The following is a 16,805-nucleotide window of genomic DNA, read 5'->3' on the forward strand; positions in this document are numbered from 1 at the left end:
AGTAGTAGGTGACTTTGGGGTCACAGCTGTTTTTGCATCCACGGAACTAAAAATTAGATAGGGCCGAAAGGCAAATACATAATGTCTGGCTGTTAGAATTTGAGTTTAAATCTTTATAATCACAGAGTTTTGTGAAATTCTAATAGTCAGAATTCAAGCATGCATTTAATATTTTGAAAGAGATGGAGTATATAAAATTTTCTAAAAAAAATTAAAATTAAATTTCAATATACATTATTAAAAAAATTAAAATTTGACTAACCACCCTTTAGGGGTGTCAATGGGTACGGTAAGAGTCGAGTGAAAGTATTTTCATACCCGTACCCCTCACAAATTATCCTTATCCGTTACAAATTGCCTTACCCGTACTCTACCCTTACCCGTTGTAGTTGTCAGATAACTAAACGGTAGCGGATAAATAACGGTTAATACTTGTATAATAATTATTTTTATTATTTATTAAATAAAATACTAAGACGCATTTATTTGTCACATATATAATCAAATTACTAATATGAAAATTAATTCCAACTAAATTATTTTTTTTTATCAAAACACAAATTCAAAAACACAAATATCTCTGTTCTTTAATTAAAAAATATCATGCATGCAAATAAAAGTAAAATGGTCAATTGTTCAAGTTATAAAATTTAATAAATTTTGTTTTCCAAGACCAATAGTAGTTTGCCAGTTAGACTGTTGGAGGGGTATAAATTTTAACAGCTAATATTTTAATTAGTGCAGATATGAAATCCGAGGAAAAAAAATTTAGGACCAAGCTGTCCTTCCATCGAAAAGGAAACAATAGGATTCCATTTTTTTTTTGACAAATCATACTTTCTGTTTTATAAAAAAGAAAGCAATTAATGGATACTAATCAACATTGATTAATTAGAAAGTTATAGTAACCCAAATCTTTTAAAGTAAAAAGTTATCTTGATATGTACGCACCAATATTTATGTTCTAAGAGTAAATTTATGCAATTTATTTGTTTTTACATGTGAGAATTTTGTTTTGACAATATCGTGATACATTTGATGTGTCTCTAGATGAAAGAGAAAAGAAGTCAGGAACATGTCAGATCAATTGATTTTTTAAAATCAGAGGTAAAAAAGACAAACAAAGGTATTTGAATAATTATAATACATAAACTGTCAAGACATTCTATTTGAATTTATGTTGTTAAAAAAAAAATTTAGGAGTAGTGATTTCTATTTTAAGTCGTATGTTTTTCAGTTTATTTTTATATTTTGTCTTGTATATCTTGTTTTTTAATTTTATAGTTTGAATTTGTATGAATGAATGTCTATTAGTTATATTGTATTAATTATAGTTGCAAGGATCTATACTATGGAACATATAGTATATTAAAGAATAGGGTTCAACTGCGTTATAATTTTGTGCTTTAATATGCTTTATATTATTTATTTCTGTTTTTAAAGTCTGAATAGTCGATCCAATCCGCTTAACATAATCTTCATAATAAAATATGCTTGGAGACCAAATTTTATATTTTTTGGAATTTTTTTAGATAGATACAAAATTATTGTTTTAAGGAGATTCTGGATCATTCGATGAAGTGATATTGTACCTATGTTAAAAGGTAGTAAAAAAATTCTAAAAATTTAAAAACTTTGATCTCCAAACTCCAATAATATTTTATTATGAAGATCATATTAAGCGGTTCGGATCAACTGTTTGAAATGAAAACAAAGATAAAGAATATAAAGTATATTGGAGCACAATATCACGGTGAATTCGAAACTTTTTTCCTATAATAATTGTGATTCTTAAATTTTTATTTAAATGACATCCGATAATTATTATTATTTTGCTCATTTAAAATACAGTTTTTCTACTTAACAGCATCCGATAATTTGGAATCCTATAACTTTCCAATTAATTTTGACGGCATTCATTAACTCTTTTTTTGGGAACAGAGTATGTTTTAATCGTATTTGAAAAATTGGAATCCGACCTTTACTATGAAAGGACAGTTTGTTACCAAAAAAAAGTTTCTTCTCATCTCAGGTCTGCGCTAATTGAAATATTAACGGTTAAAATCAGCACCGCTGTTGGAGATAAATAATAATTCAATGTTCATTAAGATATACAATATATATAAATTTTTTTAGAACAATTATATTACTCCCCCCCATTCCATCCCCCCACCATCCCCCCACTCTATCTCTCTCCAAATTAGTTTGATCTCATTTCAATCTCGTTCGTATTTCTCACGATTTATGAAAAATTTTGCGAATCTAAAATCACGAACGTTTTATACGTAATTTTCTCTTTCAAATGAGATCCATGATGACATACTTTCGAACAACTCGTTACAGAAGTATTTATCCCTCATCATGCAAGTATTTATATCTATACAGACATATGAAAATATTACTATCAATTATTATAAGTATTTATACTGACATATGAAAGTATTAATATCATGTATTATAAGTATTTATACTGACATATGAAAGTATTAATATCATGTATTATAAGTATTTATACTGACATATGAAAGTATTACTATCATGTATTATAAGTATTTATACTGACATATGAAAGTATTACTATCAATTATTATAAGTATTTATACTGACATATGAAAGTATTAATATCAATTATTATAAGTATTTATACTGACATATGAAAGTATTAATATCATGTATTATAAGTTTTTATACTGATATATGAAAGTATTAATATCATGTATTATAAGTATTATATGCAAAAAAATACTTTCAAGTATAGATATAAATACTTACACGATGAGGGATAAATACTTCTGTAACGACTTGCTCGAAAGTATGTCATCATGGATCTCATTTGAAAGAGAAAATTACGTAGAAAACGTTCGTGGTTTTAGATTCGCAAAATTTTTCATAGATTGTGAGAAATGTGGACGAGATTGAAATGAGATAAAAAAACCCACCTCTAAAAACGTGCATGGTCCCCCCATGTGATTTGAGATTCCCCCTACTCTCCATGAAAAAAATGTGCATGGTCCCTTAAATACTTTCGTACTTAGAGATAAATACTTTCGTTCTTAGAGATAAATACTTCTGTACGTAAGTATTAATACCTTATGAAAAAAAATGACAGCTGGAGTTTTTTGGCATTTTGTGCGGGGTTAATTGCGGGGTGGGAGGTGCGGGGTTAATTATCAGCCTCCATTTTTTTAATATAATTACTTGATCGGATAATAGATACGAAATAGGCTTTATGTGTGTCCTTGCCCGTTTTGATGTGGTAAATTCAACCTGTAATCCTGTATCTCGACTCTCGGGTCTTATTTTTGTTAGAACTAAACATGGGCCGGATACAGGCCACAAAATTCCTAAATATATAACCCATTAAGCCGATCAGAATATCCTCAAAAGATCTCAAATAATATAAACATATGTATAACGGGTTATATTAACAACCTTAAATCGTAGAAACAGCTCCTTATACGGATTACAGTACCATAGAGCCACAAGAACTTGTGGTAAGAACCAAAAGAATTTCGAGTGCGTATCCTCTGAGATATCTCAACTTTTGCGTGACCGACGTGTCCGGTGCCTATTCGGGGATGATGTAGGGGGTCAGTATTATCATTATTATGTGTGCTTTGAGATTCGTGCAGAACGTAGTTAAACGGTTAGAATTTTCCATAAAGTCACGCAAAGTTTGAGATATCTCAGAGGATACGAATTCAAGCATTTCTGGTCTCCTGTGTTTACCTGGAGATGCCGGATGCGATCCCTGTCATGGCGAAAAAGCACCTCGCTTGAGAGTTGAGACTTGAGCTCCGTGGCTTTTCTGTAAGGTTTAATTAGGGTTTTTTGGTGACTGGCCTAGAGAGCAATGGGCATGGAGATGGAATTTGTAAATGGAGCCGCCTCCAGTACAGCCGGAGATGGCGGATCGCTGGAGACCCTACCCGGAATTCTCCTTGTCGGATCCCCAAACGTCGGGAAGCGAACCCTTCTCTCTCGTATGCCTCCTCTGCTTCTTTCTTCTTCATTTCTTTGTTTGCTTTTTGTATTCCTCTGATGCATGTATTGATGAGTTCTGTACCTATGTTGCATAGATACGGGTATCGTATCGGATACGATACGGATAAGTGATACTGGAATTTTCAAAAATCTAGGATACAACAAGGTTATTATATATATATTATTTATTCTACACTGTAATACAAGACAAAAAAATTGCATCCTCGTCCATTCCACCTGATCTAAAGATTGCTTCATTGATAGAACCAGCAAATAGCAGCACAACCATACCTCACTGGTACATGGCTACATGGTACCTATTGTAATCTCAGCTTATCAAAATTGCATCCTCGTCCATTCCACAATATACCAACTCATACCTACTTATTTTCAGTTGCATAAAGCAAGAACAATACATGTTAACACTGAACATATCCAACAAAACACAGTCATTAACTAGATACAAAAAAACGGCAACTGTCTTCCTCTTAAGATCCTTGTCCCAGACTCCCCATACGGCACCAAACACATGTCCTCAGGTGCCCAAGATTTCAGGGGTACACAGTCCATATCCTCTGGAATCCATTTAGCAGTAGCTCCCTTGACTTTTTTCCTTTGTATTACCTAGCCAATAATTTACCAAAGAAAGTATTGTCGGCAACATATTCATTGTACTTTTAGCATACTCAGTGTTGTGAAAACTTAGATCATTCCTGTGTTTCCATATACTCTAGCACAAACACTATGTATTTATTTAAATTTTTTTTACCAGGATTGCTGTCGGTTGAAATTCCAGAGACGCATGACCTATCCTCCGGTGTACTATGTCAAGGGTATGTAGTATGGTATCTCTATAAATACTTGGAAATTGTATAGTATATGTATGCTCCTGTAATATATATTTGTCTTTTTTCTTACTGAAATGCAACCTTTTTTATGTAATGCTAGGTGGACAATTGAAACAAAATATTACTCGGCCGATATTTCTGTATGGACAGCTCACCTTGGCGAAGATTTCTCCCTTGGTTTACTTCCAAATGGCGTGAAACTTGCTGCTCTTGTGATGGTTTTTGACATGAGTGATGTTAGAACTTATATTGAATTTTTTATTTGTTTTATGGTTTGCTATAATGTTCAAACTTTACCATGCATTTTTCTTTTTTCTATAATGTTGTGGTTATACGGACTTCAAATTTTGGTTGTTTACTCCCAATTTTACAATTAGAAGACTTCATAGGACACAATTCTATGTAAAAAATTTCATTTTGAACCAATAAATTATGAATTCTTACTGACTTGATTTTCTTCTCTTTTTGCCGGTACCCGCTATTTGCAGGAATTATCTTTCAGTACCCTTCGAAATTGGATCTCAAGCATCGACATAAAAAAATTTGAAATCCTTCTATGCATAGGAAACAAGGCAGATCTGGTGCCAGGTCATCAAGCTCATGCTGAGTACAGAAGGCGCATGCAGAGGCGTGGCGAGTCAACCAGTGACCCACATCCTGAACATTCCAATTTTGGCATAAATGAAGAAGAGGGAAGTAGTTTATTGTGGGATGAAGAAACGAGCATAGAGATTAGAAAGATCTCCTTGGATTGGTGCATTGATAATAATATCGAGTATATCGAGGCTTGTGCCTCCAATGTTGATTTTGATAAATGTGAGTTGAACCTTCTTTGTAATTCTAAACTCTATTTATTTCTTTATTTATTCATTAACCAACTTCAATGGGCATGAACTAAAATTTTTGTATGGGAATATATTCTTGAGAAATCATCTAAAGTTAGGTGCTCTGGTTATTAATTGCAGAGCTACAAAACTTTCAAAATTTTGAAAACAGAAAATCATCACCCACTCCTTGTTTTATACGAAGAATTTTATGAAACATGATTTTCTGCATTAAATCTTAAAAGAATAAGCATTGTTTCTTGGCAGGTTTATCTGTAAACGGAGATGTGCAAGGAGTGGAGAGATTTTTTGGTGCATTATCTGCACATATGTGGCCTGGAATGATCCTCAAATCCGGAAGTAGAATTCCTTCCCCATTTTTACTCGAGAAAGAAGGTTAAAATATCATTTTTTAAATTGCTATTAAAAAAACAACTCATGGTACACATCTTTTCTCTTAATGTTTCTTTATCAATAACTTTTGTAGGCAGCACAGACGAAGAATCTGACTATGAGCTAGAATACGAAACACTATCCCATGGATCTGACGAGGCATGGTATGATGTGCGCGAGTTGGGAGCATCAGGGACCGAAGGAGATGAATATTCAGATTTCACCGATGCTGCTTGTTGTTCTCGTGCATCCACCTCTCAAGGAGTGCATATAATGGAAAATCGAGAAGCTTCAAGTGAAAATGGACATGTGTCTATTAATGAGATGTCACAAATTGATACAACTTCGACTGTGATAAGTCATGATGAGATTGATGATAACGAACATTACGGGTTGGATGATATGGAGAGGCTGATGTCAGAAATTGGTAATGTGCGTGATAATCTGAGGCTGATGCCGGATTTTCAGAGGAGAGAGATGGCGGCCAAGCTTGCGATGAGAATGGCAGCTATGTTTGGTGCTACCAGTGACGAGGAAGAAATCTGATAAATAATAGAAGTTTATTTTGAGTTTAAATTTGATGTACCCAGAGTTGCTGATTAATCTGTACATCAGATTAGGTGTTCAGATATTAGTAATTGAAGCTTTTTAGTCCTGAGGGTGTTCAGATATTAGTACTTGAAGCTTTTTAGTCCTTGTCAGGATATATATGTGAATTTATTCATTTTCCAACTCTGTTTTTTTTTTTTCCACTAAAATTTGCAAACGCTGTCATTTATAAAGTTTATTTGTATTTTTCTTAAAAGCGCAGTCACAAGCTCATCGATGAGAATTGAGCTATCTTGCAAGCTCAGCAATGTGTGAACCCAACAATTGGCAGTCTATACTCTATATCAATTGTGTAAAGATTCCAAAATTCTATTTGGCTTCGAACCTAGATATGTTCGGTATTGCTAAGAGCACCGTATCTACCAATTTGATAATAGCGGCTTGAATCATAATTGAATTAATTATAGCGCGGGTTTAAAAAGAATTAATTATAGTGCGTCAAGGTTCTAAGATTCGATATTGAAAATAGAAAGTTGAGAATCGATACAAAAATTCCCATTATAGGCCAGGATTTTTAATTGTTTTGTATTTCTAAATAGTGAAAAATGTATTAGAGAGAGAGAGAGAATAAAACATGAGAGAAGAATAATGTCCAAAAATAATAGATATTTTCTTTCAAACCAAAACCATGTGGAGCAAAGATCAGTACTATCTACAAGGGCTGGTACCTCAGTGCTACACAACAACAGCAAAACATTTTTACAATGAGCAAAATTAATGTTTCATGATTTTTCATTGGAGGATTTTGATCCTTTGTCGATTTTCTCATCTCCTTTTTTCGTCTCATCAAGCTCAATTTGCTGCAGCTTTGGCTCTTCAAACTTCTCCGGGTTTTTCAAGTTAACAGCCAACTCCTTAATTTTTGGTTCCTAAAAGAGGAGAAAAGAATTAAAAAGAACCAAAACAAGTTAAACATGACCTTTTGTCAGTAAATTATATAATACGTGCTCCGGAACTTCTGAAATTGCCATTTTTTTTCCAAATTCCACACAATATATGCCATATTTACAAAAGACACCCAGTAGAATCAGATTGCAGGTAAACTTTCTTATTTAAAGTATTTAAAGACAAATTAGAACTGACTAAATATATAACTGATAGAAAAGACCCAAGTACAAATTTTCTCTGTTTGCTTGCTAGGGGAAGGTTACTTTGTCAACTACTAACGAAATTTATCTTTTCTTATCAGACTGATTTGGTGGATAGGTTTTTTGTATTAAAAATATCTACAAAAAAGGGTTAGTTGCCATTTGCCAATTGGAAAAGGTATAATCTGCGAGTGTAGGTGCCAAATAGTCAGACAAAGAGATCAAAGTGAAATTGCAAATCAAAATTGCTTTTTTTTTTTTTTTCTTTTTCTTTACTTTGCCTTGTGTTTCTTTAGGATTCAATAAAAAAGCATTAGAGATTTACCTCCTGTAATACCTCTAGTTTATTTTGCAATGCTTCATGCTCAGCTCTGACACGAAATGGTACGCCATCTTTCTGGTACACATTATTTTTAAACGTTTCTTCATTTATTTCACTAGAGGTGGAGGCAAATGGGTGGTTTGGTGGGATCCACCTAATTGAGTCCGGGTCCACATCTGGCGGCATCGGGTCACCTTCTTTGAGAAAAACCTTGGGTCTCTTCCACTGGTATGCCCGGGCCCGCCTCTCCTGATGGGTCAACTGTTGCTCTTTGGTCAAAGTGGTAGGGGCCAAGCGGTACACTTTGCCAAACATTTGTGCTGTTGAATTTTCTTCGTCTATCTTCACAAATTCATTGTTAAAAGGATTGTCGTATAAGCTGGTCTTTGCACTGCATGATTTTCAAAAAGCATATTATCTCTCATATCCCTACAAAGTTAGAAATAATTTCTAGTCTTTTCCATCTACATGAAAAAAAGGCCTTAACTAATTTGTAGATGGTTTAATTTTTTCTTTTGCACAAAAAAAAAAACCAGAGATCATAAGTATAGACGCACTGTTTTTTAGATCACAAGATAATTTTCATCTTCTGAAAGGGTTATTCTTGTCAGTGGTTTAGTAAGGGTACATATTTGAACTAAACAGAAATTTGTAAATTTAATAAATATGAATTTAATAACATACATGCCTCTTCGGTTGGATTTCAACTGCCCACGCCTTACAAGATCAGCAATTGAACCTTGATTAACATGATTTTTTCGTTTAAGCATAATTTTCCTCGCAATAATAATAAAGATTACAAATGTGACATACACCATCATAGCAAATTTAGAGCAAAACCTCGTTCTAACCTGTAGCAATTTGGGAGAGAAAATAGAAAGTTATTTGACAGTATGTTTTTTATCATACCATGATAGTAGCATATAAATTAACCAGAACTACCAAAACTAATTTTCATTATAGAGCAATGACTAATCTGTTCAGAAGCTAATACCATTCAGTCCGGTTTGCAAAGAGTTACCAGGATATCTACAGGTCCAGACCGATACCTACTCTGCAGTAAACATACACTTTTCTTTATTCTTTTTTGGTTATTGTTAAGCTTGTTAGCAACACAATTGCCGCGGCCCAAAAGAGTATTCAACATAAGAAATAGAGCAGGGTTCCAATGCCTCATACCTCAATCGTGCCTCACATCCTTTATCTCCATTTTCAAAGTCCAAACAGTCAATCTAAACTGCTCAACATGATCCCCATATTAAAATAGAGACCAGATTTTATATTTTTTGGAAACTTTTTACTATGTTTTTCAGATAGGGTATAAAATCACTGATTTTCAGAAGTTTATGGACCATCCAAAAACAGTGATTTTGTACCTATCTAAAAAAATTCCAGAAAATATAAAATTTGGTCTCCAAGTACATTGATTATGTTGTGCGGTTCGGATCGCCTGATTAAATTTTGAAAACGGAGATAAGGATCTGAAGCATGATTGGGACACGAAAACAATCGGGGCATTTTAACCCTACCCATGTATCAGTTAGTTAAGGTAGAATAGATATCAGGCTCACCGAAGTAACCACTGGCAAGAGAACATGCACTGTCGCTTTCAGAGAACCAAAACTTCCCTGGCAAGATTCTCGCAGATTCTTCTCCACTGGAACAAGAGGATTCTTACTAGAATCAGAAGAATTGCCATTACTAGAACAAATCGCAGAATGCCACCTCAATCTCCTACAATTCCACCCTAACTTTTGAGAACCCAACCATACATTCCTACTTTTCCATATTGAGGCTTCACCGATCTTAGTCTAAAAATAGAAGGAAAAAAATTAAATTAAATCTGATGAAAACATCTTTAAAACTGTGAACATTAAAAAGGAGCTGGTTTTGCGGTTTACCGAGAGAGCCGTTGGAATAGAAGCCATTGTTGCTTAAATCATCAAAATCGAGAAAATGATAGAAGGATGTAGGGTTTTAGGTCTAGGGTTTTCATGAGCTCGTCGCCTTTTTTTTTTCACTAGTATATTACTGGGGAGAGTGAAGACGACGACGATAGGCCATAGGCGATGGTCGCCATCGACTCGGCTACAACAAGAAATGAATTGATGGACCCTTCATTAATGGATTGTTTGGTAGGCCAAATTGGGCTTTCGATCGGCCCAGTATTATTTTTCATTGCTCTTTTGTGTAGTAAAATTACTTCCTACAAATTAAGTTTTTAACTAAGGTGTTTGGAGCTTACACAATTCTATCATTTCGGCTTCGAATAACGAATTCACACCGTTTACATATATCTTTTCTTACTTTTGATAAAGGATAAATTTAAAATGAATTTTAATAGAAAAGATAATAAAATGAGTAAATTTGTGAGTTTTTGAAATTTAAAAGGGTAAATATAACATTATGAGCTTTTGATGTGGAAATACGGTAATTTCGAAGTTTTTGAGAAGTATGTATAAAATTACCACCTTTAAGTTAATTTTAATACATTCATATTTTTACTATTTTTTTACCTTTTAACTTGATACTAAATGAATTCGAAAATTTATAAATTTTGCATATAAATACATTAACACTTGATTTAGCATGTTTCAAATGAATAATTTCTCTAGTTTTGACGCTTACACAAGCATAATCCCTCTTCTCCGCACCCTGAGCTCCGACTGACGATCGAGATATAGAATTACCTCCAAACTTGTATTGTTTTCAGAATATTTGTTTTTCTTTTTCAATTTAATCTTCTTTCTCCTTCTTTTATGAAACTCTTAACGAAAACAATCAATAATAAATAAATAGTTGCCGATCAATAAATATGTTGACTAGGTTTTCTCCTTTTGTAAAATGAATTCTTCTAATTAATAATAGTTGCCGATCGATACTAAATAAATAAATTTTCCTAACGAAATGAACTTATTTCTCATTCTCTATTTGTTTCCGATCAGATCGAATGTAAGCAACTAGGGTGACATTATCCCTATAATATATTAATATAACCAACGCTTTTCTTTCTTTCGTTCTTCTTCTCTTTTACACTTTACATTAGCTCTGACCACCCATCTTTAATTTATCCACACATTTTATCACCAACTTTGAGTTATCCAAATTTGATAGTGGAGCTTTAATTATTATGTAAATTTAAACTCAAATCACTTTTTCTTTCTACAAATAAAATTTAAAGACCCCAAGCTCAACGCTTTCTTTATTCTTCTCGGTAATGCCTCTCTCTTTTGGTCGGTTGAAATAGAAACAGAAAACAAAAGGCTCGGGAGTGACACAGATGGAGAGAAGTATTCATACAATTTAATTTCTTCATAAGAGATCAGTCGACTTGTATAACATAAGACAATTAATTTTCTTTAAAACAATAAAAAAAGATTGATTTTTTCTTTCTTTCTAAAGGGACATCAATGTTCGAACTATTGATTTGATTCAGATAAAGAGTGATCAAATTAATAGTCTGGTTCATTCTTACTCAACCTCTACACAACGAATTCAGATCCCCCCAGGTACCTGAGGTGCAATAGGTAAATTTGAACCGTTCTTTAAAATTAAATCCATATGGGTACTGATATTTTTTTTAAGTCATACGTCTTATACCTAACGTAACATTCACATGAAATTCAATTGGAGGCCCGACCTTGATAAAACTAGACGCAAATTCGGCCTCTGTCGGTCAAATGAACCGCGTTTGACTAGAAATAATAAAACCCTCGCTTTAAACCTAATTAACTCGTGTAGCCTAATTTTGTGAAGAGATTAATTTAATCTAATAAGATCATAGGTGGGCTGGTCAACTGCCGAACTAGCCGCTCCTTTGGGTGTATCATGGCAGCCTAATTATTTCTTTCTTTTTAATTATATGGTTTATTATTAATCTTGACTCTCGAGTGAAGTGAGAGGAAAGTTACACGTTTGAGTGCAAATTCTCATAAATCAATATGGATGCTTTTCTTAAAAGTGAACTTAATTAAGAAATCAATATGAATGAAGTGAGAATACTGATGAGGAATTAACAGCTTCAACTCTCTTTGAAAATGTAGCGCCCGCTGCTCACACCACGTTTCATAATAGCTTAGCTCCTGTTAAAAGTCAGATTGCTCCCGTTCCGTGGACTGAAGTTCAAATGCATGCGTGAATAACCCTCTCTCAGACTCATTCGATTGTCATTTCTGTTGAGCTTCAATAAGCTCTAATACTACTTGTTTGGTACACAAAATAGAGGTAAGCAAATAAATGGAGAATCACACAAAAAATCAAGACAATAGCAAGCAAGCACAAGAAATTAGAAATGACACAAGATTTTACGTAAAAATCTTTTCAGAAAAAACTACAGAGCACACGATACAAATTTACTAAATCAAAGAGTCTTATAAGTATAAGGAGATTAGAATTCTCAATGATACTCTCTCACACACTCTTTTACAAGTTTCAAAAAGAAGAAAGCAAACTCTAAATAAGATTAAGTGAAGAGGCAACAGAGACAAACAGAAACAACTCAATTCTCAGATGTCTCTGGAGGCAGCGGCACCTTTTAATTGATCTCAAACAATTAAACAAGCACCATCGGTGCTATATTTCCTACCGGTAGGAAAACCAAATGAGAAAAGGTTTTTGTCCACAGCCTTCTGTCCACCATTTGTCCACAGCACTATCCACCCCGTGTTTAACTAATTTTAACGGACACCGGTCCCCACTTCTAACCACTTACTCCGCCCATTTAACCTTCCTTTCGTGCCTCTATTCCCTTTTGAATCTCATTTTCAAAATATTTCTTCTCCGATCAACGATCAACTGAGGCGATTTCTTTCCGATATTACTTTTTTACTTTACAGAGATAAAAAATTTTGAATCTAAAAATTGATATCTGAAAAAGGATTTCTTCTCCGATATCTTAAATTTCTAACGCTATTTCTTCTCCGTAAAGCTGAGGCGATTTCTTTTCTGAGGCGATTTCAATTCTGAGGCGATTTCCTTTCTGAGGCGATTTCAATCGGTAACTTTTTTCTCCGATCTCTTATTCTTTACTCAAAAAAGGATTGGAACTTTTTTCTTCAATTTGCTCCGATCTCTTATTCTTTACTCAAAAAAGGATTGGAACTAATATTTGCTCCGATTTTTCAATTTGTCCGCTTTCTTCAATTTGTAACTTTTTTCTTTTTCCTATAATAATCTGTAACTTTTTTATTTATTTTTTCTTATATAATCTGCTTATGACATTTTTCATCTTTGATCGGATCGGATCGGAAAAAAAATCTGGATCGGCCGCGACGGCACTGAAATCGTAATTGTTGTTTTTTTGTATTTACCTTCTCTGATTCATTTTTCCTTTGCAATGTCGATTTTAATTGAGATTACTTACTCGATCTCGTTTTTTATACATGATCGCAATGAAACCTTCAATCGTGGAGCGCGATCGAATAGAAGTTGTTTTTGTTGAAGAGCACGGCAAAATTCAAATCTAGTAAGTTATTTCTGTTGAATTTGTTGTTTTCGTTGTATGTAGTAACAGATTTAGCATTTCAAATGAAATCTGGAGGAAAGAGATGATAGAGAGGCGATATGGAGTATTGATATGTTAATTTTACTGTATTGCCCCGTTAATTTTACAGTATTCATCTTGTCATTTTACAGTATTCATCTTGTGAAAATCTGGAAGAAATAGATGATAGAGATTAATCTGTTAATTTTACAGTATTTCCTTGTTAATTTTACAGTATTCATCTTGTCATTTTACAGTATTTATCTTGTGGAAATCTGAAAGAAAGAGATGATAGAGAGGCGATATGGAGTATTAATCTGTTAATTTTATAGTATTGCCCCGTTAATTTTACAGTATTCATCTTGTCATTTTATAGTATTCATCTTGTGGAAATCTGAAGGAAAGAGATGATAGAAAGGCGATATGGAGTATTGATTTGTTAATTTTACAGTATTTATCTTGTAATTTTACAGTATTCATATTGTAATTTTACAGTATTCATCTTGTGAAAATCTGAAAGAAAAAGATGATAGAAATGCTTCTTACTCATCCGAACAATATTCAATTGAAAATTCTACTGTATACAAGATTCAATTTTACAGTTCTGTTGATTCAATTTTACAGTATACAAGATTCAATTGTAAATTTTACTGTGTAGAAGATTCAATTTTACAGTATACAAGATTCAATTGAAAATTTTACTGTATACAAGATTTAATTTTACAGTATACAAGATTCAATTTTACAGTATACAATATTCAATTTTACAGTATACAATATTCAATTTTACAGTATACAAGATTCAACCCAGTGCTAATAACCGCTAATAACTAACTCTAACTGCCAATAACTTCCTATAACTGTAATTTCCGAAAGTACAGTTTGAAAGTACATTTATTTTGTCCTGTTGTGCAAGTTGCAATATTTTTCTAACTATCATGGGACCACTTCAAATAGTTGCTGGATGTTTTGTGATTAAGTGATATATTTTATGTGATATATTGTATAATTATACAGCATGTAGAAGTAATTTTATAGTATTCGCGCAAGTCAAAGCTGTGGACAAATGGTGGACAAAAGGCTGTGGACAATTAGACGCCTCCATACCAAAATATCAGCTGCTTCAATTGAAAACTTTAAGAAGTTATTTCCATCGGCTCCAATTTTCTACCGATGGCAAAAGCACCAACTTCCATCGGCTTAATTTCTTGCCGATAAGAAATGAACCGAGCAGCATCGGTTAAATTCAAAACCGACGGCAAAGGCAAAACAGAGTGAACCTGTTAATTGTCTTCAACTCCAACAATTTCTACAGTGGCAAAAAATTGTCAGACTGAGAGAACATGTACAATTCGATTTTGACCTAAATAAACCCCAATTTGACTTGGATAATTTTTTATTTTAAAATGTCTTCTTTAATCCGATGATTAAAAAAAAGTCAATTTAGCTTGAACCTTATCAAAATGACTCGAAATCCGATATTAGTCAAAAGTCAAAACTGAATGAATCCGATATTACTCAAATGTCTTTTTTAACCCGTCTTAAAAGGTCTTCTTTTGTTTAGCAATAGAAATTAGATTTGGAGATTAAAAATTATGACACAATTATCTATAATAGAAGATGCTACAATTTAATTTATTGTTTAATATCATATTTGTATTTTTTTTAATTATATTTAATACTTATTATTTTGAATGTATATAAATAGAAGAGGGTTTCAATATCTTATGTCTTTCATACCTCATCATATCTCATATTTTATATCTTCATTTTCCAAATCTAAGTTGTCGATCCAAACCGTTCAACATGATATACATACTAAAATACGGTTGAAGATGAAATTTTATAATTTTCGGAAATTTTTACTGTTTTTTAAGATAGGTAGAAAATCATTAATTGTTTTTTGAACTGTCCAAAAACAATGATTTTGTACCTATCTTAAAAAATAGTAAAAAAAAAATTTCAAAAATTATAAAATTTCATTTCCAATCATATTTTAGTATAAATACTATATTGAGCGGTCCGCTAGTGCTGTGACCTGCCCGTGAGGGAGGCGGTCTGGTGGCATTTTTGGGCTACCCGTGAGTCTGGCGGTTGGATCATTTTAAAAAAAAAAAATCCAATGTAGAGTTATTTTTAAAATTAATTTTTTTTAAGGTATTAATAAAAATGGCCGCATTATAACCCTATAAATATTACGGTTCCTACCACATGGTAGGTAAATTGTTGGCGAAAATATTTGCGTCTTGACAAAAAAAAGATTGTCGGAAGTATAAATCCTTGGTCTCTCAATTAATATATATATATATATTTTGCTAGAGTGAAATCTAAAGAGGACAGATGGAGAAAAAGCTAGCATCCTTTGATTTTGAGTTCAACAGATCCATCATAAAGGGACCCGTCAAAACTCAAAATTGCTTCAAGTAATTTAGTAGGTAGATCTTGTAGACGTTTATTAACTAGTATAATTTGGAGTGTCAATGGTGGAGACATTTTTATATTCGTATTTATATAAAATTAATCTTATTTATATTTAATATTTATTTATTAAATATTAGCTTATTATATCGTATTTTTATTACCTATCAAAATAACGAATAACGAAACAAATAAAGATAATTATTAAATAAATTGATAATATATATAATTTAATTTGAAAATATAATGCACACATATATTAAATACATTATGTATCTAATATCACATATACAATTATAATTTTTTATTTCATTATTTTAGAGATATAAAATATTACTAGTATCATACCCGTGCGTTGCAACGGGACATATTATAAGAAACAAATATATAAATGAAATAATAATTATTTAAAAATTAAAACACATGTTAATAGAAACTTTATATGATTATGTATTTTTAATTAACTTTAATTGTGATCTCTGATAACAATTTGATGATGTGATGATTCTTTATTTTTAAGTACAAATGATATCAAATAATAGCTCGATTCGAATCTAATATCAAATATCATACAACAATTCAATATCAACATATAATATGATATCAAAAAACATAAATAAAAAGTGTTATCGTTTGTATGCATAGGACACACATATTACAAGAGAAATATATATTCACACACAAGTTTCAATTTATATTTTTATTTGTTTCCAATTTATATTCTTCTTCTTCTTTGTTTCCAATTTAGAATATATACACACACATTGATATATTCTATATTGAAAATATATTCTAAATTGCTCACACCAATATGTATAGAAACAAAGAAAGAGAAAT

The 16,805-nt window shown here is 32.3% G+C and overlaps 2 protein-coding genes across 2 annotated transcripts; one reads left to right on the top strand and one right to left on the bottom strand.

Annotated features, from left to right (window-relative positions):
• Nucleotides 1-3,703: 3,703 nt before the first annotated feature.
• LOC144558604 (GTP binding protein) lies at nucleotides 3,704-6,781 on the top strand. Its single transcript, XM_078307449.1, has 6 exons — nucleotides 3,704-3,983; nucleotides 4,757-4,817; nucleotides 4,933-5,068; nucleotides 5,321-5,648; nucleotides 5,924-6,052; nucleotides 6,144-6,781. Exons 1-6 carry the CDS (start codon nucleotides 3,854-3,856, stop codon nucleotides 6,593-6,595), a joined length of 1,236 nt encoding a protein of 411 aa, XP_078163575.1. The 5' UTR covers nucleotides 3,704-3,853; the 3' UTR covers nucleotides 6,596-6,781.
• Nucleotides 6,782-7,247: 466 nt separating this feature from the next.
• On the bottom strand, nucleotides 7,248-10,146 carry MCD1 (multiple chloroplast division site 1). Its single transcript, XM_078307670.1, has 5 exons — nucleotides 9,970-10,146; nucleotides 9,640-9,879; nucleotides 8,753-8,919; nucleotides 8,072-8,459; nucleotides 7,248-7,527 (listed from the first exon to the last, which is right to left on the bottom strand). The coding sequence occupies exons 1-5, from the start codon at nucleotides 9,994-9,996 to the stop codon at nucleotides 7,381-7,383; spliced, it is 969 nt and encodes a 322-aa protein (XP_078163796.1). The 5' UTR covers nucleotides 9,997-10,146; the 3' UTR covers nucleotides 7,248-7,380.
• Between the last annotated feature and the right edge of the window lie 6,659 nt (nucleotides 10,147-16,805).

Source organism: Carex rostrata, chromosome 8 (assembly GCF_964058835.1).
Source record: "Carex rostrata chromosome 8, lpCarRost1.2, whole genome shotgun sequence".
Taxonomy (NCBI): domain Eukaryota; kingdom Viridiplantae; phylum Streptophyta; class Magnoliopsida; order Poales; family Cyperaceae; genus Carex; species Carex rostrata.